Source organism: Rhyacophila brunnea, unplaced genomic scaffold (genome assembly GCF_057557595.1).
Source record: "Rhyacophila brunnea isolate RB1 unplaced genomic scaffold, BYU_Rbru_1.0 scaffold_16, whole genome shotgun sequence".
NCBI lineage: Eukaryota > Metazoa > Arthropoda > Insecta > Trichoptera > Rhyacophilidae > Rhyacophila > Rhyacophila brunnea.
The window spans coordinates 39227000-39246245 of record NW_028232816.1 but is presented as its reverse complement, the minus strand read 5'-3'; the positions used below and the strand labels follow the sequence as shown (position 1 = coordinate 39246245).

Below are 19246 nucleotides of genomic sequence, written 5' to 3'. Positions count from 1 at the left end.
TGACATGATTAATGCACTGAAATGAAATGAAATGCAATGAAAATTTGGAAAATAAGTTTGCAATGGAATATTTCTTGAAGCCCTCGCTAATTATTTTTGAACTTTCTGAATTTTTTCTAAAAAAAACGAGACGTTAATTACCTTACGCGGCATTTTACTCTAAAAAAACGAGACGTTAATTACTTTACGTGTAATTTTTTGAAAATCCAGAAAAGAATTGGTCATTCAATGAGTAGGTATTCAGAATCTGAAATCTACTGATATTTTGTAAAATCTACTGAATTTTTTTGTCACATTCTACTGAAATTTTAAATTTTGACTTGGCAACACTGGGTGTCGGTGATCCGATACGGCTGACTCAGGATAGAAAGATTAGTGCAGGGATGTATTGCAATTTGGTCGCCAATCTTCGACAGAAAATAGGAGAAGTAGAAATAAATAGTCTACACTACAGCCAATGATACTTTATTCATATAAATTACCCAAAGAGATTCAGTCTTTCAATCTCTTTGAAATTACCTACATGATGAGTGATGGCTCTCAATAGTCGTAGAAAAGTATTCGTATTTAAAAGGTAATATGACAAAAATTTTATTTGCTGGCAGCATTAACGCAAGGTAAGAAGCATAGACTAACATACTTTGTAAGATGCATAAAGAAGAAGAAGAGAACGCCTCGTTTCATAATTTCACCGGTAAACCATAGACAATTTCGGTAATCTGTCAAATTGCCTGATAGAGATTGTGATTTCTAATTTTTCTATAATAATAATATGGAAAACTTAAGTGTCCAGGATCCGACGTCGTATTCGAGGCCTGGTAAGTAGTTTAAATTGCGTATATTATATGTTGTAATGTACATTAACGATGCGGTACTCTCTGATATATGGGCATTTTCGCCAAAGTTTGTACATTGCATTTTTGGCATGTCCCATGACTTTGATTGATTTTTTCATAGTTATTATATTATAGAATATTAGAAAGTTATGTATTTTTAACATGCAAATTTATTAATTTACTTTATTCGATCAGTTAAATACAACTGTCTGACCTGTATATATTTTTAATTGATTATTTAGATCGAAAGGTAGTGTGTTTTTACCATGTCCCACTCCTAAATTCAAATAAACAAAGTCTGATTTCGTCATTAATTTTGAGTGTGTAAAATTAAATTCATAGTGTCTTCAACAGCTTACATTATATATTTTTGGAAAATATACAGTTTTTCCGTAAATTTTGACCAATATTGAAAAAAATCACGTTTAAAGTGTGTTCCAGGATATTTGAAAAAGTGGAATTCCACATTCCGTTACCATGATTTTAGCATGAAGGCGAAAAATTTCCACTATAAATATGTATTTTTTTAATGTAGCAACACTTTTGTATAACACTGATCGCCATTTACAATTTAAATTGTTGGTGTGTGTCGGTATCGCTATCGGAACAGGTTGCTTTCTGGGTTGGTCATTTAAGAAGTTCCACTACTGTTACCACGATTTGTAAGGTAAGAAATCACATATTTCCATTTCACATACTATACATATGGAGCTTATCTTTCATACCACAGATATAATAAAACATATCGCAGGTTTAACAATAAAACTAAGCTAAATTTTGGCTTCAACCACTTCTGAAACAGAATCCGTTACTTCCACTCCGAAACTATATTGGTGGTAACATATATGTGGAATGTAAAAGTAACGAAATGGAATGCATAAAGTTGGGTTTACATTGTGTGTTTAGTTCTTCATAGATTATAAAAAGTTTTATTTTGTCTGTTCGTATGAAAAACAAAAATATTTTCATTAAAAAATATAGAAAATAACCTGACTATATAATAAAGATTAAAAAAGTATGTGATATGTCTGAATACGCAAAACTAGCGCAGATAAAAGTATGGAGAGATACAAAAACAACAGAAGGAAAAGAAAAAACACCAGACTGAAATAATTGCGAGACAAGCACTAGCTCTGTCATACTCTTTCTGTTATACGCCACCAAAATTTTAAAACTTATCCATACATTTTAGGCATAGAAATTTATAAAAATGTATGAAAAGTATTTTTTTGTCACGTTCAACAGAAATGTGTACCCTATTAGATTTAATATCTGGAACTGTAGGTATTCGCGAAATGTCAGAAAAGTACGTCTTGATTACAATCAACCTGTATAGCTACATTTTATGTTGATGAATACAAGTAAAGGCGCTACGAATGTTGGGCTTCGTCTTGCGTACTTCCCGGGTCTTTTCGGATGTTACTGTATTAAAAATTCTTTATAATTCCTTAGTAAGAAGCCGGCTTGAGAGTGGGTCGATTGTTTGGGCCCCGCATCAGTTGAAATATGACCTTATGGTGGAGCGAGTTCAAAAGAAATTTTTGAGACTCCTTTATTTGAGGTTATATGGATACTATCCGTGGCTTTATCCAACTGACTTTCTCTTAGGTATGCTAACATACTGTAGTTTAAGTGCTAGAAGATATCAATATTTGGCCACGTATTTTTTTCGACTAATACGTGGTGTGAATGAGAACTCTGCCATTCTTGGTAATATTGACTTGTGTGTCCCTGATAACTATCTTAGAAATCGGGAGCATCAGTTGTTTGTTCTCCCGAGGAGCAGAACTAACCTGCCATTGGTGATGCCAATTGGTAGAGCAATAACTCTGTTCAACCAAATTGCTTCGGATGTTGATATATTCCATCTACGTGAGAATGAGTATAGGTGGACGTTATTTTATAAATTCTTAAAATAGGGTCTGCTTAACTCATCCGGTGTACTTCCTTGTACCTATATACTTCATATTTTTTGTATTTACACATTTATACTATAGAATAACTTAATATTGCATAATTACAATATTACATAATACTTTTTTAATAATATTTATTTGTTTCTAAATGTCATGTTGTGAACGGCTTGAACTTATAATTTGTAATGTCCACAATATGTAAAATAAATTAAAATTGAAAATTGAAATTAAAATTGAAGTAAATTTCAAGACAACCTACAGTCGAACTTGGTTATTACGAGGAAGATGGGACCGACTGAATTTGCTTGTTATAAGCGTTACTCGTTATATCAGAGAATAGGTATTTTTAAATGAGCATGTCACATTACACAAAAAGTCGAAAATAAAAAATTTGGAAACCATCGTAAAAATCCCCGAAACGAGCATGGCATTCATAAACTACAAAATAAGTTGTTTATTGTAATGAACTCTGGTAGGTACCTACGAACTTCACAAACCTTGGATTTTTCAACCATATGCATGGATACTTTTTTTATTATTGTCGGCGAAACACCAATAAGGTAGGTACTTAGACACTTTACTAGTGTCATAAACGTAATCCGACCCCGGCGGCATCCTGTCCAATCGGATTTTATTGCTTAGGGTCGAAATGTTTTAAAACGATCGACACATTAACAGTATTTTAGCTCGGTATATCCGATAAGTTGCTCGTTATAACAGTGAATAAATTAAATGTATGGCGAAAATCATAAACCAAATGTCAACAAATGTTTCCTTATTACATCCGAGATCTCGCTATGTCCAAGATCGTAATAACCGAGTTCGACTGTAATTATTTTCGTAAAAGTTATATACTCCGTGCCGCGCTAGAAACTCGCGTCCGAATCCCTTGCTGATTTTTTTTTTTTCATATATTGTTAATTTGCTTTAAAGTATTTTTTATCTGAGTTACAAATAATATAAATGCCAAATAAAAGTTATGGTAATGTATAGTGTGTCAAAATTATTACCTACCTTATTTTACTAGTATTGTGAAATTTATTATAAAATATGTCTATTTTAGTGATTAAGTTTGATTTGTTTTGTTATTGTGACGCACGTTGAATAATATATATCTGACTATCAAAAAATTCAAATAAATTTCATAAAACAAAAATTTGTTTTTATGGTAACATGTAACTTTAGCTTTACAAATTACACTCCGTTACCATTTCGTTCCATTCCGAAAATGTCCCCAAAAAAGTTGAACGTTAACTATTTTTCATTTGATTATTAAATAACGAAACATATATATTTTTCCAATAAAATTTAGTAAAAGTGATTACTGTCTTTAAAAAAATAGCAGAACGAACATTGATTGGTTTTTTCAAATACTAAAGGAAAAATGCTCTGCCATTATAGACATAGGGTAACGGAGTGGAACAAAATGTGCCCAATAATTAAAATTCAATAATATTTTTTGACTATTTGTACTTTTATTTTTAAGTGTATGGTTTTTTTAATCTAATAGAGCTCTTTTAAGTGATAAAAAGTGTCTCATTCATGTTTTATAAGCTTAGTTTCGTCGTCACGGAACGGAAACTTATTATGCCCAATGTCATAAAAAAAATGATATAAATATTGTATTAATCAATATTTTGCTGAAAAATTGCTATCACCAATTCAGCAATAGAACAAGGAATCTGCTAGCTATATAAAAATGGTTAATTTGAGTGAAAAAATAATATTACCCAAATTTCAAACATGTACAAACTTTGGCGAAAATGCCCATATTTATAATATAGGTAGGTACCATTATAATATATTTACAAATAGGGAATCACAATCCAAACAAAATCAATAACTGTGAATTATAATACAATGTCTTTTTGCAGATCACCATGTTATAACGAATTTACATCTCTCGTTAGATGTCAATTTTGACAGTCACGTTTTAGCTGGGAAGGCTTTACTCAATGTGGAAAAGGTTGACCAATCCGTTGAAGACTTTGTAAGTGTCAAACTATTCAATCAAATTTTATTTTGGTACAAGTCGGTTATGGGGAAGCCAGCGGCAAACACATTTTGGAAATAGCCGATATACTGGATTATTTGTTAGGTTGGGTTAGTTTAGGTTAGGTTAGGTTTTCATTCTTGAATTCATGAATTTTGCCAAAATCGGCTATGACAATTAGCGCGGTTCCCGCCTGGCTTACCGACATGTACCTTTATTTTTAATTAACTGTATATAATAAATACAACATAGACGTTTTATATATATAATATAGAATCTTCTTTTAAACCAGTGCCATTCGAACAAGTTTTTTCACACTTCTCGACAGAATTTTTTTGTATAAAGACAAAACGCTTTCCCACATTAATGTTGGTAAAACGAAAATTTTTGGTGAAAGAGCTAAAAAGAAGTAAGAGCCCTGTGGAAGAATTTTTACATACAATACATATATAAGAATGTTGTGCAACAAGATGGTTGGAAAACCACTGCTTTAAAGAATATCATTTTGCAGAAGTTTATTTAGCAATAAAATCAATTTCAATTAACCATCTACGAGTGGGAGTATCACTTCTTTTATTTACGTGTTAGTCCGATAAAACAAGCTCAGCCTGCCCACTCCACAAACTGCAACACTGGAAATTATCGGTGTACAAGTGAACCTCTCTAAGTGTGGTATATTTCAGTTATCTATTTTGTACATGGTATTGCGATAGTTCTTTTTTTTCTGTCCTAATTTGTGATATGGCCTATCTTCTTTCCAGGTTCTGGACATCAGTCATTTAGTTATTTTAAATATATCATTGGTATCTGGGACCCCATTGGATTTCAAAATCGGTGAACATGTCGAAGATATCGGATCCATGCTAACGATATCCATTCCGAAGACGAATGATTCATGGTATGTCACCGACATCTTAGAGCGAAGCCACTCGGGCGCTGCATACGCACCGCGGTTGCGTACTCACTCCCACTCGCAGTCGGAATACAGCAGTCTCGCGACGCAGCGCCTGTGTGGCTTCGCTCTTAAGCTTTTAACGATAATGCTTTTGGATATTTATCATATTATCATCAGCTGTGCTCAATCTACCGCTGAATGAAGGTCTTTTTCAGCTTACCCTGTAGTTGCTCTATATTTTCACTTATTACTGTCCAACAAGATTTAGGCACAAGCCAAGGCCGCTGTCGTCGACTAAATGGGAGGAGCTTGTTAGTTCACAGTTTTAACATCTAACCAAGAAGTTCTTGTTGGACAGTACTGTGTAAATTAATGAATTATTAATGTATAAATTCATAATGGATTACATTTTTCCACCTTTTCTTTTTTATAAGGAAAAGTCTTGTAAAAGTAAGCTACGCTTGCAAAAAACCTATAGGTTTGAGAGCACTTTCTGTGTAGTAGCTTCTAATGATAAAATATGTTTGTCATTAACGATAAATAACATACGATGAAACCTCGATTTTATGTTTTTGAAAAGACTGACAAAAAAGTGTTTAAATATTTTTTTTTTTATAATTCTCATTCAAATTGGACTGCTGCGTATTTTTGGCTTGTTCATATGAAACTCTTTCAATATTATAAGTTGATTTTAAGATTTTCGACAGTATTCGAATGAACGTAAACAAATAAAAAACAATACAAAACAACTTACCTTATTTAATAAACAAAACGTAAAAATGATTATTATGATTAATTATTTGTACCAATCCAGAGAATGGCAGAAACTACCATGTGTCCAAGCGTTACGGAGCGCAGCGCAGCTACGGAGACAAGTTCAAGACGCGGACTGCAGTCACCGCAGTCACCGCAGTCACCTTTTGTTTGTCCGCACACTCTGCATGTAGAGATATGGCACTCCTGTGAATATTCATGCGTCTGGATTTTGAATTTATTTAGAATTATAAAAGTTTTTTAATGGTAAATGTTATTTCAGCTTAGAAATCCTGATTCAATATGAAACATCCCCGAAAGCAAGTGCATTGCAATGGTTAGATCCCGCTCAAACCGCTGGGAAGAAGCTGCCATATTTGTTTTCACAATGTCAGGTAATTTCAATTTCAGCAGTCTAGTCATTGGTTTACTTTTAAAGTTGCATTTTTTTTTAAACGGTAACTGGTGGGGTGATTGTGTTTGTGCTACATGACATAGTGTTTTCTTTTTCATATCATTTGTATGCCGTCAACTTCTTCTTTTTCTTCTTTCCACCATGTCCGATCCTAATAGGATCATATAGGCCTCCACAGAGTAGAGGTTTGTATTGACAGATTTTGTTTTTTACGAGAAATGGATGTCAGCCACTTGCTCAACCTATTAGGTCCATACCCTGACACACACAAATTGAAAGACAATATGTGTACTTGCCAGACCCAGGATTCGAACCTGGGACCCACGGCGTTATAGTCCAACGCTTAAGCCGCGTGGCCACCGTGGGCGTATACCGTCAACTGCCATCATATAAATATGTATTATATTATATTCTCACCAACATAATAATGCATAGGTCATGTGATGTTGTTACCGCCTAAACCATGGCATCCTCAGAGGATCCAAGGCCATGAGGCCTGAATCATCATTGGGCGGATTCATGCAGATATGACCAGATCGACTACGAGACAGAAATTTCTAGCCCGTAAGCTTAGATGTAAGAAATTTTATAGTCACCCTTTTAAAACTCCGCCAACAAAGTTGAAACTTAATATTATTTCATAATACAGCGGAGGGTTAGGTACGCTCGGCGTCGGCAAGATCCAAGCTACCTGCAAGCTATATATATGCCAGTGCGATGCGCCTTTTTTTGCGATTATCAGGACAGAATAAATTTAATATTGTATTACATTTATTACCTACTTTATTTTTCGGAGAGATGGCCTGGGCCCTAAAGAAGATTCATTCGGGTTTTGGACTCTCAAGCAACACGTCGGCCGTGGCGCCGCACTCGCCGGCGTCTCCGCCAATTTATATTTATTTATTTTATAAATATTTTGTTTAATATTTTATACGCTGTACTGTAAACTGTAATGAATTTCGTCAAATAAAATACTCTGTTATTTTTAAAATCCGCGTTGTCAATCAAGCATAGCATGTCCTCGAAAGAAGAAGCCAGCAGACGATAACCTTGACCTTATTTCATCACGGGGGGGTCCAGAGCAACCTACGCCCCCCTTCCTTTCGGAGGTGACAATGTATATTAGTATGATTGGGTATTAATTTGTCTAAACACAATATCATTTAAAACATCATATTTATTGCAGATCAGTTAAAAAGTTTCACATAATTGTCATAGGTGCCGGTATGCCTGTTTCGATTTAAAAGAAACAAAATATCTGTAGTCCAGGATTGCAGCAGTTGTTTTCCGTATCCGCCAGCTGACCAAATGAGACATATTGTTTGAACAGTAACTACATTTATGTTCCATCCAAACATACAAGTACATGGTAATCATGTAAATTCACACCACCGTTGTTTTTTGGGGTCCAGGAAATACTGGCGTTATTCTGAAGTCACCCTTTTAAGTATTTTTGTAAATTCTAAGTGTTGTTCTTTTAATGTAGAATTCTTATCCCAAATTATGGTAACCTTTGTTGTGGTTTTGAAACATTTTCTTTTTGTTAATTCTACGATATCTGATTTATCTAAGTTGACAGCTGTTTCGTGCTATGAACCCAGATATCATAAAATTTACAAAAAAATAATGGAGTTCTACCACGTAAACGCCAGTTCAAATAATATTATAATAATTAATAACTTTTGCGCATCTATTCTATACACAAGACTGCTATCGGCAGCTATCGAGGGTAGTTTTTCATTTTTTGTATCGAAGTATTAGCACTTATTGTAACAACTACAATAAGTTAGCCGTTTAAATAGTCAAAACTGTCTATCTCGCTCTAAAATTTAGCATAGCCAAAAAAGGTGCTGTTAAAACATAGCACTTATTATAACAATTATAACTAACTTATTATAATTGTTTATAATAAGTATTATAATACTTTTTAAATATGTCGCATACTCGTAGAAACCTATTTGCAATGACTTGGAGGTCAAACCGACTGTTTGACCAATTTGAGAATCTCTTCGCTTTCATAGCCATTGTAACAATCCATCAATAGTGCCAGTAATATTAAGTCCTCATGCGTAGGCGATCCAAGCAAGATCTATGGTACCGTGCCAAGACACCCCTGCGGTGAAGTTCACGTACAGCGCAGAGGTGACCGCTCCAGAAGAGTTCACGGTGCTGATGAGTGCTTTGCGGGGAGACGTGATCAACGGCCCGGGCGGAAAACGGAGCTCTTTCAATCAGCCCATCCCGATTCCGGCTTATCTTCTCGCCATTGCTGTCGGAGCACTGGAAGCCAGAACTCTCGGACCCAGGTAGAAATCAAACCAACTAAAATTGCAATATATAGCACGCATTTTGCTGTACATAGTTGAAGCAATTGAAGCTATTAAAAGCAAATATCCATATGGATGTTCTACTACAGAAATTTTATTATATATTATGTTTAACGAGGGTTCTGTTCCTCTGGTCGCTTTCGTATATATATGATTACTATTTTGTATCAAAATTGGTAGTGATCTAACACACTCTCCTGTTGTCATTCTTCAGTTTACAAACATGAAAATAAAAAGGATTTCAAGTTATACACATTTATATTTTTATAAAAATCGATGCTCTTTAAAATAAATAGAAAAAATAATATTACTATGAATTATTTAAAAATCTCTAAAGCTCAAATTAAATTGGCAGATTGCGTCTGGCCCGATCGTCTGCCACGACTGTCAAACTCTATTCACTATGGTTTTCAAGGATCGTGAGCGATCGGGACAAAAAGGGAAAATTTTCTATTATTCCGTCATGCGATCCATTCATTAGCAAGTGAAGATTGCCGAAAGCGTACGAAAATAGCCGAATACACGCCCGCTCGCGAGCCACGCAAATGGTCATTCATTCTACTGCTCGATTTCAACAACTACAAGATGGCGAAATCTCAAAAAAATGTATGGACTAGCGCTGAGGACACGGTCCTCGTCGAATTAATACACGCCAGTTGAAATATAGTCATACTCGCTACAATCAGTCTTAATCGATTGGCTTGGAGATTAAAGTTCGCCCAGTTATTCATGATGTAAATTAACATTAAGTATACAAAACTTTCTATAAATGTCAAATGGCCGCTCGCTAGGTTTGACAGCTCAGTTTTTTTGACGTAAAATTGCGGGGAATACGTTCAGTGTAGCCACCAATCCACCAACAAGAAATATCTAGTTTTCGGTCAACCTATATTTTTAATAATAGCAACACTATGTTTATTTTAAGGACCAACGAGATGGTTCGTTGCATGTAATTGCAAATACTGCTTAAACGTTGGCCACGACGGTTGTTGGATCGGGTTGGGTCTGCGCGTCTGCCAATGTAATTAAGCCTTTAGGTACAACATAGACAACTTAAAAACTAAATTTTAATAATAAATGTGACCACAAAATATAATTGTAATAATAAGATGGGGTACTGAAATTGACATTATATAACATTTTTTTACAATGATTGTAAATTTATCTTTCACTTAAAATAAAAAATATTTTTCTTTTTAATGTTTTCAGATAGGTACATATTTATTAATTAATACAGTTGAAATTGCGGATTATTAAAAAAAATGTCTCAAATTGCAAACTTCGTATTTTTCCACTAGTGGTCTCTGGTAGGTAGAGGATTCGCCTTTAATATCACCATTGTGTAGCAGTCAAAACTAACAGAGGGCTATGTATGATATTTACATATACAACTATCACCATAAGCCACAGTGACAAAATTTCAAAACTTGCATTGGATATTTACAATTCCTTTACTGAAGAAGAATTGGACATATCGCAATTATTTTGAATCTCGTGTAATTTTTCGCAGATCGTCTATTTGGGCGGAGAAGGAAATCATCGAGGAGAGTGCATGGGAGTTTTCTGAGACGGACCAGATGCTGACAATGGCCGAAGAGCTGTGCGGCCCTTACGTTTGGGGAATCTACGACTTGCTGGTGCTACCACCTTGCTTCGCCTACGGAGGAATGGAGAATCCGTGCCTTACTTTCATTACCCCGACATTGTTGGTTAGTGATCAGCTAGCAAAGTGTGTTTAGTTTCTCTAAGATTATATTATTTATATCAGGTTTGAAAGGATCTTTGCAACCACTCAGGCTAAAGTCAAAGTTCTTTACCATTTTTAATTGAATTTTATAATATCAAATAATGACACATAAAACGTGAGTGAAATACAAAAAATCGCAGGGTTTTAAGACACTACTTTTAAAACAAACATAAATGAATATAACAAAATATGATTGTTTCAAACATAAATATATTTCTGTGACCCCACTATGGCCGCACGGCTTAAACGTCGGCCTATAGCGTCGTGGGTCCCAGGTTCGAATCCTGGGTCTAGCAAGTACACATATTGTTTTTCAATTTGTGTATGAGTCCAGAGTATGGACCTAGCAGGTTGAGCAAGTGGCTGACAGTCATTTCTCGTAAAAACAAATTCTGTTAATACAAACCTCCACCCTGTGGAGGCCCATATGATCCTATTAGGATCGGACATAGTCGAGAGAATATTGAGTATTTATATAATCATTACATGAATATTGTATAACCTTAATACTATTAGTGGTCAACAATTTTAACTATCAATCCTGTTTACAGGCAGGCGATCGCTCATTGGCCAGTGTGGTTGTGCACGAGATAACACACAGCTGGACCGGAAACTTGGTGACCAATCGTAACTTTGAACACTTTTGGCTGAATGAAGGATTCACCGTATTCGTTGAGCGGAAGATATCTTCAAGGCTCTTTGGTGAATCGGTCAGCGACACCAAATTCAGAGATTTTTCCACCGTCTTGGGATTATCAGAATTGACTAATACGGTAAGGCGATGGTTATTATAAAGATACGTACAAAAAATAGTGTAGGTGTACTGATTAAATCTCAGCGATTCATTTTGTAGGTAAAGCTTTCAGCAATCGATTGGCATACTTATCTCAAAATTGACTTTCTTCATTTTATTTCATTGTTGCTTTCAGATAGCGATATGTAAAAATGTTAAATGTCAGCTACCAAGTAAACGGTACAAATAATATGTTGCTTATTACAGGTGGAACATCTTGGCAAAGATAATCCTCTGACAAACTTGGTTGTAAACTTGAAGGGGTTGAACCCTGACGATGCATTTTCATCCGTACCTTATGAGAAAGGCTCCACCTTCCTGCGATATCTAGAAGACCTTTTAGGAGGACCTAGTAAGTATTTGTCCAGCCTTTGTCACTTGTCAACGTTTACTGTTGATACCTGATGGATTCAAATGTGTTCCAGTCATCTTGAGTGGAGGTCAGCAACCTGCGTGCTTTAACATGCCTTTTTTGCGGCTCATAAATACTTTACCATACTATCATAACATGAGGTGGTTAGTTTCAGAGCACATTTAGGATTGCAAATAGAATATTTTTTTTTTCAAATAATATGCAGTACTATCTCAGTAATCCCCGCCACCCCAAAACCAGACAAGCGGCCAATTAGTGAAAGCGGCGGATTATAGTGCATACATACAATATATGGTAAAAATTAAAACAGGTATTTAGTAAAAAATAGTTTTTTTGAGAAATTTGTACTAGCTAATTATACTTACATATTTATAAACTAAGTTTATTAACTAAATATTAAACAGTGAATCACTTGACACAACCAGTTGTTCAGTGAGGCAGATATTCTTGAATGGCTTAGAATTCCTGGCTTTCCCTATGACCAAAAGCTTGATTTTGTGTGTCCCGGTTGCATTGGAGCACGGCATAAATTGTGATGCGGTCCTTGGGCACTTTCCTCCCTGGTACATTACTTTCTTCCCGATGAACGTACGTTTTACGAAGGAGAAGTTTCCAAAATAAACCCGTCTCATCTGCGTTGTATACTTGTACGCGGCGAATACGAATACATGCTTGATTTTGTGCTTTCAACTAGTAAAATAACGGTGGATTATAGTAGTTGTCAGATAATTGAGCGGCGGATCACTGAGAGTGTACTGTATTAGTAAACAATTATTAAAAGCTAATAGGCAAATAAATTGTCATTAATGTCATTGAAATTTAAATAAAAAATCGTGTTTTAAGTTAGTCATAAAACATAAAAAATGGCAGGTGGTGAATGTAAACAACTTTGCAATCTATTATTTAATTCTATTTAAGAAACAAACGAAGCTGGATTTGATGTTTTATGAATACACTTAAGAAAAGTACTAGCAGAGTTAGAGAGAAAATAGCCGATATACTGGATTATGTTTTAGGTTAGGTTAGGTTTTCATTCTTTAATTCAAATAATGATAGCGTTATTATCAGATATTTGAAACCAATCAATATCAAATTAATGTTTATATTAAATCTAATAAAATTAGAACATTATTGTCTGCAATGCTCCACGAACAACGCGTAACTTTTTCATCTCGGTGCTATAGAGATGACCGTATAGTATACGTCATCTCTTTCCGATAAGAAAGCTCACGGCGAATTGTGCTATGGTGAAATGTAATACGTACAATTTACTAGAACCATGTGCAACATCAGAAGCTGTTTGTTTCAATAATTCCAAAGATTTGAATTGATCAAAATGGCAGCATTGCAACAGCTGATTGCATAAATACACTGGCCAGTTTCTCGGTTAAACATTGAATCACTTTCAGATTAGTAAACACTCACTTTGTCATCTGATTTATAAAAGTAGTGACATTGCACACGTATAGCCCCATTCTGTCAAGTTCATGTGTAACAACTGTACATTTTAGTATGAGGGGTGTTACTTTGCGATTTAGATAATCCTCGTACACTGTGAATATAAAGGTAACACAAAATTGGTATCTCAAATCCAGTTAACACATTTGCAGACACATGTTAACTGATACATGGTAGTGATATGAGACGATGAAATTATTTTATTAAGAATGTTTTACTTATTTTATCTTTTCGATTTAAATATAGAAATGAAGTCTTAAGATACGACATTTTCTAATGGAAATATGTTCCCACTGTGACACAAGTAGACAGGGAACATGTTGTTTTAATCCAAAATACGACTTCTATAAACATCGTGTCGTATTCCGTTCTACATTAGAGGACGTCAATGGATGTCCTGTCATATCACATCTCACAGAATACGACGTTTATAGACGTTGTGCCCGCGAATGTGTTAAATAACGAATAGGGTTGTTATTGTTATTACTTCTTGTACCAGATATTGTGCTATGTACTTTTTTCTTATTATTATTTTATATTACTACATAATATGTATATTATTCTCATACTTTTGTACAAACGAGTGTTCAGGATTTCTTATATTATTAGGAATGCTATTTTTTTTTAATTTTAGCCGTCTTTGAGCCTTATCTGCGTCATTACTTGAACACGTTCCAGAAGAAGTCGATTGACACGGATGATTTTATGAAAAACCTGATGGATTACTTCAAAGATAACAAGGCAATCGATGAAGTTGAATGGGACAAGTGGCTTTACACTCCCGGAATGCCTCTTCATATCCCAAAGTAAGCAATGCCATCTATAGATAGATTGTATTATACCTACTGAAAATTATAATTAGTTTAACAATATCACTCAAAATTTTAACATAAATTTTGTAATTCAAAATGGCTGCTTAACTACTTAGTTGCTAGCTTGTAAAAATACGATAAAATATTCACCATGGGGTTACTTGGGGGTGCCAGTACGTTTTCAGACCAACAAGTAAGATCCACCGTAGAGTTGTTATTCAGTGCCGGCGTGCCAGCATACTGTGTATTTTCCTATGTAGGGTGACTGGCATGGCCTTTGTGTAAGCTACATTTCAGATTGTGGCATATCGTCGGGCTAGACGATTGTCGTAAGAATCTGCCAACGAAATTAGTATTGGTGGCACTTTTAGCAGTGGACTGTAATTTTGAAGGATGCTGGTGGATTACGGATCTAAGGACACTGACCTTTTATCTTGAGTGGGCTGGCTCGCGGTGGAGCCGGTCCGGTGTTCACGCACTCATGCACTGGTAAACGGACGGTACACTTTTGATGGATGAAATATAAGGTTGATGAATGATGATGATAAGTTCAGGATGGATGATAGACGCGACGTTCGCTCAAACTGTTTCAGATTCAGCGCAACGAAGGTTAAACAGATGCATTTTGTATGAATGTACTAAAGTGCTCTCTAGTACTAAATGTACATATTTGTATTACCAATGGAACATTGGTGTACTTCCGTTTTAGCGTCCAGTTGTTTCTAAAATTCAACAAATTCCTCTCGAATTTATAGGGAAAACGCTTTCATAGAATTGGTTGCAGAAGGGTTTCGAATCCAGTCGTATTGATTGTATAAAAGTAATGATGAAATTTCTTTTGCAGCAAAGTTAAATGTTTTTGAGATGGATCCAAAATTGAGCGTAGTTATGCACAAAGCAACCAAGCCACAATTTTGAAAAAAATGAGTTATTGTGATTTCCATAATCTCACACGTTTGTTTTACGTTCTGCACAAATCAGCCATGCTGCTGTCATACAAACATCTCATATAAATGCGTTTTAAAGATTTTGCAAATCGCAGAATATGACATTTTCGATTTGCATAAAGCAACCAAGCTGCTGTCATACAAAAATGTCATATAAATGCGTTCTAAAAATATGCAATATTCGTTCTGCAAAAAGCAGCCAAATGATAATATTATGTACGAGGGTGGGTCAATAAGTCCTTAGAAAAGCCGACAGGTGGCGCGACTAGTACTGTAAGCGGTTTGTTTTCATGCAGCGGCACTACCGATTCAGTATGCTGCGAAGTTTCAATCAGATTGGTCGGGTTGTTGTGTGTTTCTCGTACATTTAAAAAAAAATTTGCTTGTGGAAAATGGAAAAATGGAAAATGGAGAAAATTGAGTTTAGAGCTGTTATTAAACATTTTAATATAAAAGGGTTAACAGCAAAGGAAATAAAAAATGAGTTGGATTTAGTTCACGGCATATCTGCTCCTTCACTTGCAACTATTTATAACTGGTTAAATGAATTTAAACGTGGTCGTACATCAACAAAGGATGAACCACGCTCAGGACGTCCTGTAGAGGTGACTACACCAGAAATGATCAATAAAATCCACGATATGGTGTTAAGTGACCGAAGATTAAAGTTGAGTGAGATAATTGAGGTTACAGGGATCTCAAAAGGTAGCGTCATTTCTATTTTACATGACAAATTGGGCATGAAAAAAATTTCTGCAAGATGGGTGCCGCGTTTGCTCACAGTCGACAATAAACGCAATAGGGTGGTGGCCTCTAAAGCCCTGTTGTCGCTCATGCAACGCAATCCGGATGAATTTTTTCGTCGCTTTGTGACTGTAGATGAAACATGGATACACCACTATACTCCCGAGACGAAAGAACAGTCAAAGCAGTGGATTGCGAAAGGCGAACCATGTCCAAAGAAGACGAAAACCGTAAAATCAGCTGGTAAGGTTATGGCTACTGTATTTTGGGATGCACGTGGAATTATTTTCGTTGACTATTTGGAAAAAGGAAAAACAATAACAGGGGATTATTATGCATCTTTATTGGACCAGCTAAAAAACAAAATTGAAAAAAAACCGCCTCATTTAAACAGGAAAAAAATCCTCTTTCATCAGGACAATGCCCGTGTTCACACATGTTTACGATCAATGGCTAAAATTGAAGAATTGAAGTTCGAATTGGTCGACCACCCACCGTATTCGCCAGATTTAGCCCCCAGTGACTTTTTCCTTTTCCCAAACTTAAAAAAATGGCTAAGTGGACAACGTTTTTTTTCAAATGAAGAAGTCATCGATCGGACAAATGCTTATTTTGAGGACCTTCCGAAAACTTATTTTTCTGACAGTTTAAAAAAATTGAGAAACGTCTAACTAAGTGTATTGAGCTCCAAGGAGATTATGTTGAGAAATAAAAAAAAAAATACAAAAATAAAAACTGTTTTAATGCTTTTTTCTAAGGAATTATTGACCCACCCTCGTACTTACGTAAATTTTTTAAATCGTGACTGTAAGGTATGTTTTTCTACATTCAATTAATAAACATTATTTTCTCAATTACATTATATGTTTTTCATTTTATTAAATATAATATACAGATTTTTCATATAAAAAATAGTGCCAGGCAGCTAAATATTGAGTAACTTAGAAGGCTATTTTTAAAGAAAATAATCAAAAATAAAGACTTGTCTTACAAAAATAAGAGATGGCTGCATTCTGCAGAATGCACATTCTACAAAAATCATTTTACTCAAAACACCTGGACTGCTAAAACACCAAAATTTCATAGATTATATGCTTTTATCTCTTTCAAAGTTATACAAAATCATATATATATATATAATATCTATCATTCAAAAAGTATACACAGTATACAGAGGCTTTGCTGATTTAAAGAAACACAATTTACATAAAAGTGCTTCTATCTCTGTTTGAGGTTTGTGTGGCTCGGCTGCTTTGTGCATAACTACGCTCAATTAAGTGCTTGTTTTCAATGGTGGTCCTTTGGTGCATTTGTAGAGATCCTTGTCTTAACTCCTACTTTATCAGAGCACGTCAATATATTTTCATTCTGACCTTGCATTGTTTTAAAGTTAATACAGGTGCTCAAATATCTTACCAGACATGTACAAAAATTTGGCTATTAAGTAAGTATTGTATAGTATACAAAATTATTTGTATTTTTTTTTTTGGGGCAATGCCGCGGCATACATAACATCGTCTCACGGCACACCAGTTGCGGAGCGCTGGTGTAGATTGTACAGAATCTTTTATTGCAACTTCTTGATCTTTGTTCCAGATATAACATGATAATGTCTGAAGCGTGTACTTCACTGGCAAAGCGTTGGGCTACATCATCCGGCAATTATTCAGCGTTTGCCACAAAAAAGGAAGGTCTCACCACCATGCAGATGCGTCGATTCTTAACAGAACTCCTCAACGAGGATATCTCACTTGATCTCGTCGAAGCTCTCGGTGCGACTTACGACTTGGACTCTGTGAAAAACTCTGAAATCAAATTCAGGTGGCTGAGACTGTGCATAAAGGCTCGCTGGGAGGAGAAGGTGGACACAGTCTTGAAGTTTGTAAACGAGCAGGGCCGTATGAAGTTTGGTCGGCTACTTTACAGGGACCTCTACGCCTGGGAAGATGTCAGAAGTAGGGCCATACAAAATTTTGAAGAAAACAAACAATATATGATGCACATATCTGTTTACACTATCAAAAAAGACTTGCACCTAGATTAATAACATTTCAATGTACAATTGATTCCGTTCAATCGGGACACATTGGGACTAGGGCATTTTGGCCCAATTTAGCGAAATTCACATAAAACTAAACAATGAATATTAAAAAAATATATAGATTTATTTCTATTCAATAGAAAGGAGAATAATAAATTCTCATATAAAATAATAAGTACATAAGTAGATACAGTTTAATTATAAGTGTAACCTGTCTTTTGTTTTTGTAAGTTTGCACTGCTATTCAGTGCAACAAAACAAAATAATAATTATGACAGAAAAAGTGCGCACTATTTTTGTCGTATCGCACATAGCATACCTAAACTATTGTGGTTTGGTTTAGGCAGGGTTTAATTGATTTTTAAAAAATAACCAGTAGCATCTGCAATTTGTATTCTTGATTCGATGAAAACAAATAAGTATGACTGACAAAGTTTAGTGTGCACTATTTATGTCGAATCTTATCCACCCCTCACCACTAGTATCCTAATATTTATTGTGATCTTAAATTTACTGTCCCAATTCAGCGATGTAAACGATATTAGTTCCCTGGTTTGGTTTCCTTGAGATATGCCCAAATAAGCGACTGCCTCAATTACAGTGGCCCAAATAAGTGGAATTGTCTGTATTTGTATTTTTATTGTATTACCAAATTTTATTTATTTTTATCTAGCTTACAAATAAATATTTTTACTAATGTTAAAATGTTTTATTAATTGAGATATTGTTTACTCTAATTTTACCGCATTGTAAACAACCAAAGATGTTGAAAAAAACTATCTATGAATTTCTCACCTTTTATAAAGTTTGTAGCGTCCTATGGCATGCAAGAAAGTCTCTTCTTATCGGGGTTTGACTATAATAAATTAAACCAGAATAGGGAATACACACACCCTAGTACATAAACACCAACCGAAGGATGACTAATGTTCATTACATCACATTATTTGCATCCATAGTGAGTGGAGACGTGGCAAATAGTGAAGCGAAAAGAAAATTAACATCATTGTGACTTTAATTTGTGAATGCTTCTGCAATGAAGAAGTATAATGTTCTCTGAATCTGTAGGTCACAGATTCATTTGCTGTTTTATCAGTGTATGTTGGATCTAGAGCAATGATACTCAACCTTTTTTTTCTTCGGGCCAAATACATAAGTATATTTGTAAAGTAACGCGGGCCGCATCATTACTGGTG

The 19246-nt window shown here is 34.9% G+C and overlaps 1 protein-coding gene across 1 annotated transcript; it reads left to right on the top strand.

Annotated features, from left to right (window-relative positions):
* The first annotated feature begins 701 nt into the window (after nt 1-701).
* Nucleotides 702-18751, top strand: LOC147074704 (leukotriene A-4 hydrolase-like). The gene is made up of 10 exons (XM_085943480.1): nt 702-818; nt 4627-4742; nt 5507-5643; nt 6677-6788; nt 8882-9114; nt 10646-10844; nt 11434-11655; nt 11883-12027; nt 14141-14312; nt 17606-18751. Exons 1-10 carry the CDS (start codon nt 773-775, stop codon nt 18051-18053), a joined length of 1830 nt encoding a protein of 609 aa, XP_085799606.1. The 5' UTR covers nt 702-772; the 3' UTR covers nt 18054-18751.
* The last annotated feature ends 495 nt before the right edge of the window (nt 18752-19246 follow it).

Coding starts and splice junctions, on each gene's coding strand:
- LOC147074704 (XM_085943480.1), top strand. CDS start 773: ATGGAAAACTTAAGTGTCCAGGATCCGACGTCGTATTCGAGGCCTG. Junction 4,743..5,506: donor ACCAATCCGTTGAAGACTTT/GTAAGTGTCAAA, acceptor TCTTCTTTCCAG/GTTCTGGACATCAGTCATTT. Junction 14,313..17,605: donor ATGCCTCTTCATATCCCAAA/GTAAGCAATGCC, acceptor TCTTTGTTCCAG/ATATAACATGATAATGTCTG.